We start from the raw sequence: 17,061 nt of genomic DNA, 5'->3' as shown, positions 1-17,061 counted from the left end.
GAGGAATATAGTCATACCATAACTATAGTGCTATACTGAAATAACTTAAGTTTAACAGAATATTAATGCCATATTTCCTGACAGTTCTCCTATAAGATGCAGTCAGCCTACAAATATTCATGAAAAAATTCCCAAGCAAGGAATTCATCTTCTTTATGTACCTTTTTTGGGTGGAAGAATAGAATTGCAGCCAAAATCGGTTATCTTCACAACCATGCGGTTATCCACAACACAGTTTGTAGATTTCAGGCGACCATGAAGCTCTGTTTTGCTGGAATGCAGGTAGGACATTCCCTAGGATATGAAGAGAGACAAAAAAAAACAAGTGTCTGCCTATTTTTAGTGTCTGCCCCAAGTTTCCTAGGGAGGGCGAATGGCTGTTATATCTGGCTGCGGCAGAGGAAGTTGGAGGACTGAAGGACCATTTCCATAAGCTCTGCTGAGAGATCAGCTCCACCAAGCTCTTCCCTCCAGCAACTGTCACCCGACAGTCATTCCATTAGGCTGCAGCAGCAACAGAATTGGTAGCACAGGCCCACCCCATCGGCTCTGCTGAGAGGAGCATCAGGCTCCTCCATCCTTATGAGGAACGGTTGAAGGAGCCGAGTGTGTTTAGCCTGGAAAAGAGGAGACTGAGAGGGAGATATGATAGCCATCTTCCAATATCTTAAGGGCTGTCACATGGAAGATGGAGCAAGCTTGTTTTCTCCTGCTCCGGAGGACTCGAACCAATGGATTCAAGTTATGTACAAGAAAGGAGATTCCAACTAAACATAAGAAAGAACTTTTTGATGGTAAAAGTTGTTAAACAGAGGAACGGACTCCCTTGGAAGGTAGTGGACTCTCCTTCCTTGAAGGTTTGTAAGCAGGGGTTGGATGACCATCTGCCATGGATGCTTTAGTTGAGATTCCTGCATTGCAGGGGGCTGGACTTGTATGACCCTTGGGGTCCCTTTCAACTCTGAAATTCTATTATAGTATGATCTGAAGTAACAACCAGATTGTCTTTCCACCACAGGGACAACATATTTCCCTATTTCTCCTCAGCTTTCTCTCCATTTAAAAAATAAATAAAAATAAAAATTAGAAGCTGTACACTCCTCCTCCAGTGGAAAGGAACTTAGTTTTTCGGGAGGTGAAAAATACACATATGCCAATAGGCAATAAAAGTGGAAGAACAAGCAAAACACCACATTTTTAGGAGGAAATTAAAACGAGTCTGACTTGCACTTCTTGTTTTTCCTGACACACCCTCTCTTCTGGCATCTTGACACGCTGGGAGGGCTAAATTGCATGGATCCAACCCCCACAAAAAGCCATATGTGATAGAAGCTGGCTTGAGTGAAAGCCCATTTCTTCATTAGGTCTGGTGGAACTTTTCTATGTTTGATAGGCTGAGAGGATACAGAAACGTTTTACCTCTCTCCCCTTATTCTGGAAGAGTACACTCTGTCAGAGTTTTCAGAGAGGAAGTTTAAAGCAGCTTTTACTTAAATCAATGTGTAATGCAAATGTGTAACCTGCATTGGGGGCCAGAAATTCTTTTGAATTGCAGAAGCCTCTCTCCTGCAAGAGATGTTCTAAGCTAGGGTTACCAGACGTCCCCGGTTTCCGGGGACAGTCCCTGGATTTGCAAATCTGTCCCCGGACAAATTCCGTCCCCAGAATGTGCCCAGATTTGCAAATCTGTCCCCGGGAAACGTGGCAGTGGCAGTCTCAGCAGCCCAGAGCCAGCCTGGTACCGCAGTTCACTCTGGCTGGTTTCAGCAGCTGCTTGCTGCTGCCGCCACTGTCGAAGGGGAATGGAGAGGGGGGGACGTCCAGCAATACAGATCTCCTTCCCCCTTTGTTTTGACAGATCAGAGGAGGCTCGGGAGTTGCAGGCAGGTGGCCGTTGCCCAGGAGGGGTGCAAGGCGCAAGATTTCTCTGCCAGGCAAGGTGCAAAGCCCTTCTTTCTCTCACCCTGTGAAACAAAAATGCACAGAGTTTTTAAAAAACTGGGCAACGGCCACCCGCCCATGACTCCCGAGCCTCCCCCAATCAGTCAAAACAGGCAGGTGTAGATTTTAAATTATTTCTCTTTGTTCTAGTTTGTTCTGTAGTTGTTCAGCTTATTGGGCTTTTAAAATTTCCTTTAAATTTGTTGATTTTTTAATGCTTGTTCACTAGTTTTAAATTTTTAAGTTTTAAATTAAATTGTATTTATGGGTTGTGTGTGAATTAGTTTTTATTCACATTGCTGTAATATTTTGATATTTGATATTTTGAAGGGTAGTTAACAAAAATGTGAAATAAATAACTTCATAATAATATGTTGCTACATGAAAACAGGCCCAGGACACATTAGTCCAATTAAACAAGACAATATGCGGAGGGAGGATTTTTTTTAGGAACATATATATATATATCTATATCTATATATGGGAGCTATATATCTATATATGGGAGCTAAGGACTGATAGGTAGCAGGGCCAGGTTTGGGGTTTGTGTATGTACAAATTTCCTTCAAAACTGTTCCCATAATTCTAAAATCTTACAAACAGGAGCACCATTCTGACATTGAAAAGATGACCAAAAAATCTTAAAAATTTAAATGAAGAGGATTATAAGCCAACAATATTTTACATGTGTACCAAAGTAGAAAACATTTTGAACTCCAGAATCAGGTTTGCATAGATATATACAGTATAGACAAACCTAGACAGCCTCTTAAAAAACAGAGACATCACCTTGCCGACAAATGTCCGTATAGTTAAAGCTATGGTTTTCCCAGTAGTAATGTATGGATGTGAGAGCTGGACCATAAAGAAGGCTGATCACCAAAGAATTGATGCTTTTGAATTATGGTGCTGGAGGAGACCCTTGAGAGTCCCATAGACTGCAAAAAGATCAAACATATCAATCCTTAAAGAAATCAGCCCTGAGTGCTCCCTGGAAGGGCAGATCCTGAAGCTGAGGCTCCAGTACTTTGGCCACCTCATGAGAAGAGAAGACTCCCTGGAAAAGACCCTGATGTTGGGAAAGATGGAGGGCACAAGGAGAAGGGGACGACAGAGGATGAGATGGTTGGACACTGTTCTCGAAGCGACTGGCATGAGTTTGGCCAAACTGCGAGAGGCAGTGAAGGATAGGCGTGCCTGGCGTGCTCTGGTCCATGGGGTCACGAAGAGTCGGACACGACTGAACGACTGAACAACAACAATCACAAGACTACTATCTCTCGCCCTCTACTATGACACCCCGACTCGCTGGCCGGCCCTGCGGCTCTGCCCCGGCAGCGCCGAAAATAGCCCCCACCCTCCAGCGGCTTTTCGCGCCGCTGGCTGGCTTGCGGAGCCGGGGCAAGGAGAGGGGCGGGCCAGCGAAGAGGGGTGACACCCCCTCTTCGCTGACATGCCCCTCTCCCTGCCCCACTTGCGCTCCCCCGAGGGGGCCCGGGCGGGGGCTTTGGGAGCCTCTGCGGGCAGCAAAGAGTCCCGAAGCCGCTGCTATAGCACAAAGGGGTGCCAGGCTGCGGCTTCGGGGCTCTTTGCAGCCCGCCGAGTCTCCTGAAGCCCCCGCCCGGAATCCCGCGGGGGCGGGGCGTCGCTGCGTGTGCGTGCGTCATGACGCACACGCAGCAATGCCCCGCCCCCGGGGATGCCGGGTCGCCGCTTCAGGAGTCTCTGCGGGCTGCAAAGAGCCCCGAAGCCGCAGCCTGGCACCCCTTTGTGCTATAGCAGCGGCTTCGGGGCTCTTTGCAGCCCGCCGAGGCTCCCAAAGCTCCTGCCTGGCATCCCGCGTGTGCGTGCGTAATGACGCACACACGCACACACGCGCCGCGATGCCCCCACCCCCAGGGGTGCCTCTTGGCTTCCCACCCCGGGCAGCCAAGGGGCTAGGAACGCCCCTGACCACAATCTCAATTTCTTAAATAAAGCTCACTCTTTCATTTAGGTGCAGTATTATTATTATTTTCTCTCTCATTTCAGCAAAATGTCAGAATTTAACAAGCATTAAGTGTCCCAGCTCTCAACAGAATAAAAATAAATAAATCAGATTTCCTATTGAAGGGCAAACAGTACTTATAGAATCCTGTTGTTAGACATTTCAGCAAAATACCTTATATCCCATCATTCACTCAAGGTGAGATTATGCCTCATTAAGTTCCTCATTGCCATCCATCTACTTACTTTTGCAATATCATACATGACAGAAATCTTAAATTCCCAGTCCATGAAGGTGCCATCTGGGTAGGAGATTTTATCATTCAGGACATCCTGAGATGAAAAGATGACAAAGAAGCTGTGGTAATCTTCACTAAAAACAAAGGAAGTAGTGTTGTTTCATTTAAAAAATAATAATAATCCAAAATTCATATGTGGTAGCTAATTAGAACCAACCAACATGTCACAAAATAGTGAGCAATCTTTTGATCCCTCCAGAACTCTTCATCAGGCTGGTTAGTAAACAAAAGGGTGCGAAGGGTTGCAGGAGAGAAAAGCTGGCTTAATGTTGAAGCCACAAAGGGCTCATCCAAACTTCTGCTTGTCCTGTGCTGAAAAAGGAAGGGGCTGGATGGTTTTACATTTGCCCCACCGCCTTCCCCTGGAAAACTTGCTCTTTAGTAATAAATTGGAACAAATGGCAATCATTGGAAAGCCCAATTGCTGTTTATAGCAATTCAGCGCTAAAGATTGTGTTTCTCCAGTTGCAAGCAATATTGATGGTAGTACCGAGAAAATTACAAGACCAAGAGCAACACAAACTACCCTTCTTCCCCAGTGCCTATTTCTGGCCCCAGCAAGGACTTGTCTTTAGATGTGATGGGTACCTGTCGCTGTACAAATTGATGAGTGAGCTACATAGCTAATTACCCGCAATGATCCTCTCTCGCAGTATTCAATCACTCCATAGATCATCATGTCCATCTTGACAGTTCCATAGAACTTAGTCAGATTGTAATAGTCAATCTGAAGGAGCTAGGGCAAAAATAATGGGCACGTTAGAAGCAGAATGATGACGTGGAAAATTAGATGCAGTGGTATGGGAATATGATGTCCTCCTATGCTGCTTGGGGATATATAGTTCAGCTACTATCACTCAGTGCTTTCCAGTTCAAAAGTGTATGCCAAAGCCCGCAGGGTTACATTGAAGAAGTTCTGAAAAGTGAGCTTTCTACATTGCCTCTGCAGTGAGATCTAGCACACTGAAGAAGGCTTATTGGAAAAGGAAGCACTTAACATCTGCAATATGAAAGAAATAAGAAGAAAGGAAATTGTGGTCTACCTTTTTCAGTGGATATGCTGTGGTTCTGGGTTTAGTGTTTACCTTGTTTAGGTCTATTCTCTGTTTCTCTGTAAAATTCCCATCATCGTGCTTTAAATCCTTCAGGATTATCACCTGGAAAATGAAAAGGGTTGGTAGGAATGAATAGCAGCATCACAGTAATCCATGTATTGTATAATGTCATGAGAGGTCTGGATACGTAGGTTATATTTTAGAAATAAATTTACATGAAATGTTAAATTACTTAACCAATGATGAGGAAATGGACACCATTATGCTTTGCAATGGTTGTGATATGATCTATACATTGAAAATAAATGCAATGACAATCCTTTATACATACAAAGAGATAACAAGAGAAGAACTATGTGAACAAAACATTTCATCAGTCAGCTTTATCCAGTTCAGGTCCACACAGAGGCTCCCCCCCCCAATGGATTTTTCAGATACACTTTCTTCTTTTGGCATGCATATTGCGCAAATGACTCAAGTAAGTCCACTCCTGTTTTCTGAGTTACTATATTCATCGCTCTTCCACCACTTGCCATCCATATTAGTGGGTAGAGCTTAGTGGAAAATATCCCTAGTGTTTATTATTGTCCCTTCCCTCAATCATTCCTTCCCTGCCTTCTTTATGGACTGGGCACGAGCTCAGGTATTTCTGTAACTGTGTACGCACCTATTTTAAAAAACAAAAACCACAAAATTCCCAGTAGTGTACAAGACTACAAAAGCAAATGGTGCCAACCTAAGCAATTATGCTTCACAATATGCAAATTGATCTTTTTAGGGGGGGGGGTATCCATTTCCAGTTGTTTGTTTATTTTAATCTTCAATAATGGAGGTCTTGCACAAGACTGATATTTGCCTACCTCTCTGCAATTGTGTGCAAGTGCTCCCAATATTCCCCCAAACCTCAATGAGACCTCCTTACCCCATAATGTACAACTGCTCCAGTTGCTCTTCGGTGATGATTATTTTATTTACAGGCATAATTATATTTCTTTTGGCTGCATCATAGTTCAATTGAGCTGATGTGTCTGATGGGTCTGATGTTATCTGTCCATTTGGTTGGTATTTTCTGAAAATGAATCCGAACTCTTTTTGTGCTAAGAAAGAACAGCACTTCTCCTCTTGCCCAAACTCTCATTTCAGGGAGCTTGGCAAGCACCCTCTCCTCCTGCAATTCTTACCCCTCTCTGTGTCCTTAGGTTATCCTTAACCTCATTGCTTCCACATCCCTGTCTCCCTTCACTGCCAATCCCTCTTTATATACTGTATTTTGTCTGCTGGATCCTATTTATATTTTTAAATTTTTAATACAGAGGTTTTGTTTAAGAACCGTGCTGTGCAAAACAGAGACTTGTTGCCCTGTTCAGTAATCTAGTCCTTGTCAAAATTGCCTCAACCTTCATCATTGTAAAAAAATAAATCAATTGCAAGACCAAGTATAGATAATTTCAACAGTTCTGCAGCCTTTCCAAGGACTACCTAAATAGAGTAGATAGACAAAAAAATGGTTGGCACACCACAGTTTAAGAACCTCTGCTCTATTGTATCCCTGTGCTTTGCAAGTAACTGGGAATGAGCATGAAATGGCACCTTATCTTGTACAAGATCATTTCCAGAGGAGAAAAGCAGAGATGCTGGAGTAAATGTACCTTCTTGTCATATTTGCCTTGACGCAGCCTCTGGCTAGTGTCACGCCTTGTGTCGTCATCAATCTGAGAATCAAAGAAGTTTTATTTAGCTGACTTCAGGAATGCATAGTTTTAGATTCAGAAGAGCAGGGTCCCTTCATGATGGTCACAGCCACATTCTTTCTAATATTATACAATAACCTTATAATTATACAATAATAACCATTAGGGATGCATTGAATTAATCAATGCAGGTGCCCTTGTGTTGCCTTTCAGCTAGATCTACTGTTTCTGTGCACATTATATAGGCAAATTATTTTGAATGCTCCAATATCATATTTCAGAGTGACTTGATATGTTTTCCTTGAAGTTCTATGGTACTTAGCAGCACTTGCACACCATTCTCTTGAAACTAAGCATCTTATGTTTTCTGTGTTCCTAAATGCTTGGCTTTGGAGCAGATTAGGTGGTTCTAGGATGCTGGTGACAAGGACCTTGCTGCAGAAATAACATGTCTTCCACCCACTGCAACCTCAGATTACAACACAACTGGTAATATATCCCATCCTGGTGTGTGCAAGAAAAATGTAATATAGCACCTTTATTTCCCACAATTTTAAGGGCATCAGACTCCAATATACTTCTCCAAATATGAGTTGTGTTGTGGTCCTTTGCGCTTGAAGAGATTTTAAACAATACATGCATATTTGTTTACCATTTGAACTCACAGTTCATAATTTTCTCTGCTGTGGGGCAGAGGACCGTATTTCTAAGCATTTGGATCATGACATTTAATGTCTGGGAAAAGCCGGTTCCTTCCTCAACTGCCACTCCAATAAAATAAATAATTGTAAGAGTAGCAGAATTGTGAATGTTATTTGGAATGTAAGTCATGTAAGATCATAGACATCTACTAAATATTGTTACTGTGGGTGCAAGAAACCCTAAATTCCAGATCAAGTTAGTGTTAGAATTGAATTAAGGTTGAGGTGTTAGAACTGGGAAATAAGCAGACTCGTGTGTGTTAAAGTTGTGCATTTGACCCGTGTACTAGACGCTTCTAATCATTTAATTAGCATGTGTGAAAGCAAATTATGCTGGGCAAATTTACTGAATTGTGTATTAGGTACTTGTTAATCCAAAGAAATCAACCTGAGTTGAAAGGAAATGGAGTCAGCCTAATTTCCTCTGAGGCAATGGCCTGGGGGATAATGATCAATTAGCACATCAAAAGTGTGGGGCCCCTCCCTGAGTTAGAGAAGCAAGAGACCATGAAAACTTAGTAGGAACTATGTGATGTACGGTAAGCGGACAGGAGGAAGTTAGAGAGACATGTCAGATTTGCTGCTGGGCCACAAGACTACAGTGAGGAGAGAAACAGAAAACTCTTGGAATGTAAAGCTTTGAACCCTCTCCATCTAGACTCGGGTTGTACAGAGATGGCATACTTATCTTCTCTCCGGCTATTCTCTCTCTCACCTTCCAACCTAGCCAATGTGAGTCCATACACAGAGATTAGGATATCACAGAGGTGTTTTCTAGATAGCGTCTATGGTTCCAACATCATGGTTTACCATGTTCAGGAGACACCCAGTACCACTTCATTGTGAAGGAGAACATGTGCCATAGACGGCTGCTGTTTCCTACCTTCAGACTAACATGACTTGTCTCGTTAGTCTCAAGAGGAACAATCTTGTCAGGTGGGATGTGGGACCATTTTTTCTGGAGTTCAATGGCTCTTCTATATTTCCTGTACATCAGAAAGACAGGTATACTTGCAGCAATTTTTGAAGCACTTGAATCTGGAATTAGAACTACCCGTGGACAGGCAGGACATTTTAAGAACTTCAGACGCTAGTTGCCTGATAATGAATGGAAATATTGACCTTTTTGACAAGTCAGTTTGAGTCAAGCTGAAAGCATACTTCTTAGAAGTAACCTTAAAGTATGCAGTGACCTCAAGCCAGTATCAAAACTCCCAATGATGAAACTGCTACAACTCAAAGACGGGATGCAGATATTCCATTACTGAAGTTTATCTGCTAGCATGCATCAGGTGGAGGGGGAAGGGGAAGGAGAGAATGAGAAGGAACCTTTCTGACCAGGTAGGTGAAATAGTCAAAGCAGCAAATCCAACACAGGGGCTTCATCAGCTGGGAGAGCAAGGGGTGCCAGAGCTTATGCAATTTAGCTCATCTACGTGGGTGGAGCTGTGGGTTAAACCCCAGAGCCTAGGGCTTGCCGATCAGAAGGTCGGCGGTTCGAATCCCTGTGACAGAGCTCCCAATGCTCGGTGCCTGCTCCTGCCAACCTAGCAGTTCAAAAGAAGAAGTGCAAGTAGATAAATAGGTACCGCTCCGGCAGGAAGGTAAACAGCATATCCGTGTGCTGCTCTGGTTCGCCAGAAGCTGCTTAGTTATGCTGGCCACATGACCCGGAAGCTGTACGCTGACTCCCTCAGCCGATAAAGCGAGATGAGCACCACAACCCCAGAGTCGTCCGCAACTGGACCTAACAATCAGGGGTCCCTTTACCTTTACCTTTACGCTAGGTGACCTTTGTACAGAGACTTCAAAAGCGTAAATTTCAGAAAGGATTTGTGGACTTAAGTCAAGGAAGGACAGAGGAAGAGGAAATGAGGACTGTACCTCAGTAGCAGCAGAGCGATGATCAGAACTACCACCACAACCGCAGCAAGTGTGAAAACAGCTATTGTCAGAATGTGCGGCCCTGTAAAAGTGAGAAATGGGAAATCAGACAAACTTAAGAAGAAAGTTCAGGGTAATCAAGAGTGTAATTAACCCTTCTTTGTGAGCCTCCTCCATCCGAGGTCTGGAGGGTGGCAATACGGAAATGGGCCTTTTCTGCAGTGGCTCCCCATTTGCGGAATGCTCTTCCCAGGGAGGTTTGTCTGGTGCCTTCATCATATATTTTTAGGTGTCAGGTAAAGATGTTCCGCTTCAATCAGGCCTTTGGCTGATTAATATCCTACAGTCTTTTAAATGTGTTTGTGGGAAGGGCGAAATTATTGTTTTGTTGTTTTTGTATTAACTATTAACTGTGTTTTTATCTTGTTTTTATTCTGTGACCTACCCTGAGATCTTGTGAAGGGCAGTATATAAATAAAATAAAATAAAATAAAAATAAAGTAATACCTGCATCCCTCTGTCTCAGGAATTCAGGGAGACAAACCTAAAGAATGAGAAACACTTGACATTCATTAGATTAAGGTCTGTCTAGCCCTCTTGAATTAAGAGTGACGTAAGCTGATCAGCAAGGGATGCAGATGGTGCTGTGGCCTAAACCAGAGAGCCTAGTGCTTGCCGATCCGAAGGTTGGCGGTTTGAATCCCCGCGATGGGGTGAGCTCCTGTTGCTCGGTCCCAGCTCCTGCCAACCTAGCAGTTCAAAAGCACGTCAAAAGTGCAAGTAGGTAAATAGGTACCACTCCGGCGGGAAGGTAAACAGCGTTTCTGTGCACTGCTCTGGTTCGCCAGAAGTGGCTTAGTCATGCTGGCCACATGACACGGAAGCTGTATGCCGGCTCCCTTGGCCAGTAACGCGAGATGAGCGCCACAGCGCCAGAATCGTCCGCAACTGGACCTAACGGTCAGGGGTCCCTTTACATTTACCTTTAAGCTGATCAGCAGGTGGGCATGATTTTTGAAAAATGGCCTTATATGACAAATTTGACCCCAAGGTTGGCCAAGATTGGCCTGTGGGCTAGAGTTGCCCTACCCTAGGTTCATAATATCAGTCTGAATGGATGGCTGCCAGCCATTATCCCCTATTATTAACAGCTATGTGTGTTGCTATTATTATTGGTCTTCTATTTGAAGCTTCCTTCAAAGGGTGGTATATAACAATATATTGAAATACACAAATCAGCACAACAACCTTAAAACCAATAATATAAAGCAAATATCAAAACAAAACATCAAAAAAGATAAACCATACATTCAGATAATCCAGAAGCAATCTATCTTTTACATCAGCCAAAACCATAAACACTGAAAAATAAATCCATCTTAAGATGATGCCTAACAGTAGGGTAGAAAACAGGGAGCTCACTTCTGTCCCCTTCAGAATGGCCAGGAGTACCTCCTGCTTTCCTAAGTGAGGCATTAACCACTCTCTGAATCCATCCTGTCAGACAATCCTAGCTAACTTTTATTAGCCATGATGGGCAAGGTTCAGGAGAACCGATAGTAGGCTAGACACTATCTGCATCTTCAAGCTATAACAACTGAAACTGATCCCCACAAAGCAGGACAAGGCAGTGCTCTGAATACTTCTACCACACATTTGCTGGAAGCAATATACAAAAAAATGTGAAGTGTAATTTTATACATGTCAGAAGTGAGCTTTGTGAAAGACTTGCCTCCTGCCTTCATTTAGGTGCCAGGGGAAAACTTTCCTCTTCTCCCTGGCCTCTGGCTAATTAAACAATCTATGGCCTTTTAAGGGACGCGGGTAGCACTGTGGTGTAAACCACTGAGCCTTGGGCTTGCCAGTCGGAAGGTTGGCGGTTCAAATCCCCACAACACGGTGAGCTCCCGTTGCTCAGTCCCTGCTCCTGCCAACCTAGCAGTTCGAAAGCATGTCAAAGTGCAAGTAGATAAATAGGTACCTCTCCAGCAGGAAGGTAAACGGCGTTTCCGTGCACTGCTCTGGTTTCGCCAGAAGCGGCTTAGTCATGCTGGCCACATGACCCGGAAGCTGTACGCAGGCTCCCTCGGCCAGTAAAGCGAGATGAGCGCCGCAACCCCACAGTCGTTCGTGACTGGACTTAAATGTCAGGGGTCCTTTACCTTTACCTTTATGGCCTTTTAAACTGGGCAGGGGGTAATAGTTTTGTTTCCCATTATGTTATGTATTTTTTGTTTTTATACTGTAAACCGCCCTGTAATCCTCAGATGAAGGGTGGTGTATAAATTTAATAAATAAAATAAGCTCCATTGAGTTAAGTGTGGACAGGTCTGCTACCTTAGCTGCAATCCTGTATTGTTTCCTAGGAGTAAACCCTATTAAATGCAATGGGATTTACTTGCACATGTATAGACTGCATTGTTAACCTTTGAAAAAATTAAGCCTGTACAACCATCAGTGTAGGCCTAATGATTTCTGCTAAACTCTTTTGAAAATGCTTGCAGCAACTACTTGGCAAACACTTGACCTTTGTTTTTGTTTTTTGGCTATGCCCATGCTTTCCATCTACCTCTTCACTGAAGGCTAATCTTATTTTCTCCTAAATTCTTTGACAGCAAGGTCATCCTTGTCAGAACACCCGGTCTGGCTGATCCTACTCAGAAAGCAGGACATTGGGTCACCAATAAATACATCAGTTAGCAAGCAAATGTATTTGGCAAGTTACAAGATGGTTTTCTGCCCTGCACCTTGGGCTGAGTGACAAAAGGCTAAATAGCTCCAAGCATGCTTTAAACAAATTACAAGCTGATGTCTGGAGTTTAGAAATTGGATGACATATTTGTATTTCTGAGGTTCTGCTGCCCTCTAGTGGTTTCAGTCATCCCCTCATGAAAAAGAAGAGCCTTCACAAGACTACTTTCTCTTGCCCTCCACATTTTTGCACCCAATTTAAAGCAAAATATTCAAGTTTCTGCCTATCACATTGTTACTGTGGTGCATGGCATTATACTTCTGAATTTGAGATGAAATTTATGAAAGGGCACTTAATAACTTTTGAATTAAACAAGGTATTGAAAAATAGAAACATTATGTTCTTTACAATATGCTCAGGTTTTCATTGTTCTTTTTCTTTTGTATTGCATCCTCTACTTCATTTCAATTTAACATCTAGTCTGAGAAGAAATGCAATAACATTTGCAGCCAAAAACAGAGAAACCATCCTTGACAGCCAAGGCATTTCATTATGTAATTTGATTTGGATATATAAAGAACAATGTCTAGGTAAATTAAGAAATCACCCTTTTATAATTTGAAAAATAAATAAATAAATTACCAAGCTGAACCTATGCTGAAAGTTTGAGACACTGCATTCTAGCTAGGCAAGATGGCGACGAGGAGTGCAGCTTAGTCAGCCTCGCCGCCCGTAATCAAGACTTTAAACTGTTTCTAAGCCCTCCAGGAATCCTTTTTTTATAGTTTTATAGTTTTAATGACCTACTGACTATCTTATCATCCCACCATATTTATTCTATGCTCAACTTCTACACCTGAGGCACCATATACTTTTAACAGTCACATTATACTGATATACCACTAGGGTAATTTATTCTTGCCAAGGGTGTGTTAAACATTCAATATCTATGGCATTTATCTCAACAGTAGCAAAAACTGCTATTGGAAATGGGAGAACATTTCTGGTCATACAAGCTGTGAGCTCACAAGCAATTGTGGGGGAGACAAACAATTGGAAAATTCACACCACACAGTGCTACAATGGGAAGCTGCTGAGCTCTGAGGCTAGATGTGTAACTCTCTGCTTAAGTGCTATAGTACATTTGCCCTAGTTCACAAATTCCTAACATCTGGGGCCAGGTGAATAGGAATCTGCTCATTTAGCTCCAAACTTGAGCAGTACAATACAGGACAGGGGGTACATTTAACTGCTTCCCTGCGGTGTATGGGAGAGTTGGGGAGCAAGATTTGTGGCAAATTATCTGGGCCAAATGATAAAGAAGGGATTAGTGTAAGTGGGTGAATTATTTACCATGCAAGAATGATAAGTAAGGTGGATGGGGACACTGGGAATCCTACAAAACAAGTAAATTCAGAATGGGTATCAGCACTGCCATATTCAGTCTTTTTGAACTGTATGCTCTCTGAAAATACTCCCATGTCGGGTACTGCTGCATACATTGAAGACTGTTTAAGTTGACAAGTTGATTCAGAACTCGGTATTCAAAGAACAGAAAAATATAGGTTTGGGTTCTGTTTTGTTTTTAAAGGTAAATTTTTGATTTTACTACCAGCCTAATGGTTCCTGTGTTCAAATTGGATGTACAAGTCTCATTGACTCTGTGCAAGTCCCCTTCCCAAGAAATAGATTTGTCTCACCAGTGCCAGGAATATCACTAGGCAGGGTGTTTTTTTTCCAGATGAATGATGGTTTGTCCGTCTTTGGTACTGTCTCATTCAGATGAGTGTCAAACCGTAGGAGGGCCTTGTACTAGAATGAGAAAATAGAAGGTTTTAGTCGGAAACTCCTTTTCCCAAGAAAACTCATGGATGTGAATATAATGTCAGCCAAGGACCTCAGTCACTCTCCCCACACTTTTCATCCCTCCATCCTGGATCCCCTGCATCTCCCCCATATTGAGCTGGTTTTGGTTGGCTTGTTAACAGCGTCCCTTTGCACCTTTCTTCACACAAGCTGTGATTGAACCAGGAAACTTCTAATTAACCATGGCATCCCATTTTATCTGAACCCTGATTTAATATCCTGGGTTGTCCCATAGCCGGTAACCATAGTTTCCTGCCCACCTACTGAATCACCAGGGGAGATTTCCCTCCTTTTTCCTGTATGCATTTATCCCTCACATTATTTTCCTTCACTCAAAATAGATTGCTTTCATCGACTATCACTTTGCTATCACTTTTTTTAGGAGGGTGAAAGTTTTCTGCTGCTCCAGAGAAGTGGACACGGAGCAATGGATTCAAACTACAAGAAAGAAGATTCCACCTAAACATTAGGAAGAATTTCCTGACAGTGAGAGCTGTTCGACAGTGGAATTTGCTGCTAAGGAGTGTGGTGGAGTCTCCTTCTTTGGAGGTCTTTAAGCAGAGGCTTGACAGCCATCTGTCAGGAATGCTTTGATGGTGTTTCCTGCTTGGCAGGGGGTTGGACTGGATGGCCCTTGTGGTCTCTTCCAACTCTATGATTCTATGCTCCTGCCAGGTAATAACAGCACTATTCAGCTCTGTGGGCCAAACTAGAAATGAAATCATTCACACAATTTAGTAATTGCAAAAATTATTTCCCAGCAGCAAATAGCATCCATGGCGGAAGGGGGACCTCCATCAGGACCACGGCAGGAGCTTTATCCCATTTACATTGCTGTGGCCCTGATTTAAAGCTGTCCTTCTCCAGCTACTTTTTGCATCTGGTTAAATGCTCCCCCACTGTTGTCAAACTTGACTGCTGCTTACTTTTAAAATATTATTTGCATGATTACTAATTGCCTGCATTAACAACGTGTCTATTTTGGTGCTGTGCCTACAAGATTGAATGGGTTGGAGCTAGCTAGCTAGCTAGAGATATATAAATATAATTCAAGAAGTGTGCCCATCAGGTCTGAGTAGGAGGTACATAAAGCCTCCAAATTCGTTTTTTGAAAGGTAAATATAGGAGAAAACCTTTTTGGAATGACAGAGGGCAAGGAGAAATACAAACTGGCACAGTTAGGCAAGGGGAAAGCTACTGCAGTGTTTTCCGGTGTGCCATCTAATTATAGCTGCCTTTGACACTAACCAACCACTTCCCCACACCAAAAACCTTCAACAGTCCCTTGGGTTACTTGCAACTCCAGCTAGAGGCATGGTTTGGCCCTATGCTTACTTCTAAAGTATTTGTTGTGTACATAAGGGTGAGATTGACATCGACGTCCCCAAATTTATCCAGGACTACAGGACCAAGAATACCTGTAACGAGAAAAATAGTAATATTCACCATTCATCTCACAGCACCTCTGTTATACTGATAATATTCAATAAAAAGGAGACTAGTGAGGAAAGGCACAAATTTCGATCGCAATTTCTGTAGGGAGAGCAGAGCATCAGAAGCCACAGCCTGGAAGAGATATTAGACAAGGCTGGAAAAACATGGCAAATGCAACAGGAAGTGGGAATTGAGGATACAGAACTTGGTGCAGACAAATATATACACAATAAGAAAAGCATTATGGAATATTATCTCAATATATGATCAGAACAGAGAGACTCTTATATGTGTAAGGAGGGAAAGATTTACCATTATTCAATATGGAGGCGAGGGTTGTTGGAGGTAAAGCTGATACATTTAATTAGAGAAAAACTATTGCTGACATTTATCAATATTTTTAACCCCTTTTGGGTCTTTTTATTGAATTCCTTCTGTTTTTGCTTCCAGTAATCTACTGTGTTGCCTTGCCCATTAATGAGAATTAAGAGAAACACATATGTGATTACCTTTAAAAGTAACATTCCGAAACTGGCTGTTGAAGTTGGTGGGAGTAATTAACTTTCTTTCAAGAGAAAGTTTTTTCAAGGCATGTCCGAAGAGCAAGACAGCATCCAAGTAGGCAACAGCAAAGTCATTTTTCATCTATAAGAGATAGCAAAAGGAGAGGGATTAAGCCACTGCTTCTCGTATTGTTGGGCCCAATGTGTTCCTGAGTGAGTTGCTCAAAGATGGTCTCCTTCTTCCCATTCTGGTTTCCAGAGGCTTCGCTACAGCTTGTGGTTAGGAGAGAAGTTAATCACAAGCCCCAGTTTGGATGATGTGCTAAAGCAAAGCAAACCTTGGCTTAGCTCAGCACAGCACAGCAGTAAAAGGGGCTGGGGAAGAACAGGGTGGCTGCAAGCTCCTCTCTGGGAACCTGCATGTTCCCACATGAATGTAGATGAGCATATTCTTAAACTGCTCCTGGCCTGACTGCACTGGCTGCCAATTAGTTCAAAGTGCTGGTTTTGATCTAGAAAGGCTTAAAATGGCTCAGGATCGCTATACCTCAAGGACTGCCTCTCTATATAAACTAAACCAGACTCTGTGTTCATTATCTGAGGCCCTTCTTCATGTGCTTCCACAAGAGGTCCAGAGGGTGGCAACACAAAAACATGCCTTTTCTGCAGAGGCTCCGTTTGTGGAATGTTTTCCCCAGGGAGGTTCAGTTGGCAACTTCATTATACACTTTTAGGCGCCAAGCGAAAACGGACCTATTCAACCAGACCTTTGGCTCACTGACATCCAATGCCCTTTTAAATGTGCTGTGGGAGCAGTGATAATTGGTTGGTTTGTTTTTCTAATTTTATTATGTATTTTGTGTTTTTAAATATTTTTTATAGTCGTACCTTGGTTCTTGAACAGAATGCATTCCAGGAGTCCGTTCGACTCCTGGAACCATTCGAAAACCAAGGCGCAGCTTCCGATTGGCTGCAGGAGCGTCCAGCAGCCAATCGGAACCCGCACCGG

The 17,061-nt window shown here is 42.9% G+C and overlaps 1 protein-coding gene across 1 annotated transcript in view; it reads right to left on the bottom strand.

Annotated features, from left to right (window-relative positions):
* GUCY2C (guanylate cyclase 2C) overlaps positions 1 to 17,061 on the bottom strand; it is a 50,477-nt gene that overhangs the window by 19,644 nt on the left and 13,772 nt on the right. The window contains exons 8-17 of the mRNA XM_033162204.1: positions 16,059 to 16,194; positions 15,451 to 15,533; positions 13,950 to 14,061; positions 9,558 to 9,639; positions 8,557 to 8,659; positions 6,931 to 6,993; positions 5,312 to 5,383; positions 4,858 to 4,962; positions 4,174 to 4,260; positions 162 to 294 (exon numbers count right to left, since the gene is read on the bottom strand). Coding sequence (XP_033018095.1) covers positions 162 to 294; positions 4,174 to 4,260; positions 4,858 to 4,962; positions 5,312 to 5,383; positions 6,931 to 6,993; positions 8,557 to 8,659; positions 9,558 to 9,639; positions 13,950 to 14,061; positions 15,451 to 15,533; positions 16,059 to 16,194 — 976 coding nt within the window. The remainder of the gene's footprint in view (positions 1 to 161; positions 295 to 4,173; positions 4,261 to 4,857; positions 4,963 to 5,311; positions 5,384 to 6,930; positions 6,994 to 8,556; positions 8,660 to 9,557; positions 9,640 to 13,949; positions 14,062 to 15,450; positions 15,534 to 16,058; positions 16,195 to 17,061) is intronic.

The sequence above is a fragment of the Lacerta agilis genome, chromosome 10, assembly GCF_009819535.1.
Source record: "Lacerta agilis isolate rLacAgi1 chromosome 10, rLacAgi1.pri, whole genome shotgun sequence".
NCBI lineage: Eukaryota > Metazoa > Chordata > Lepidosauria > Squamata > Lacertidae > Lacerta > Lacerta agilis.
Note: the sequence above shows the minus strand (reverse complement) of the source record. Positions and strands in the feature narration are given on the sequence as shown.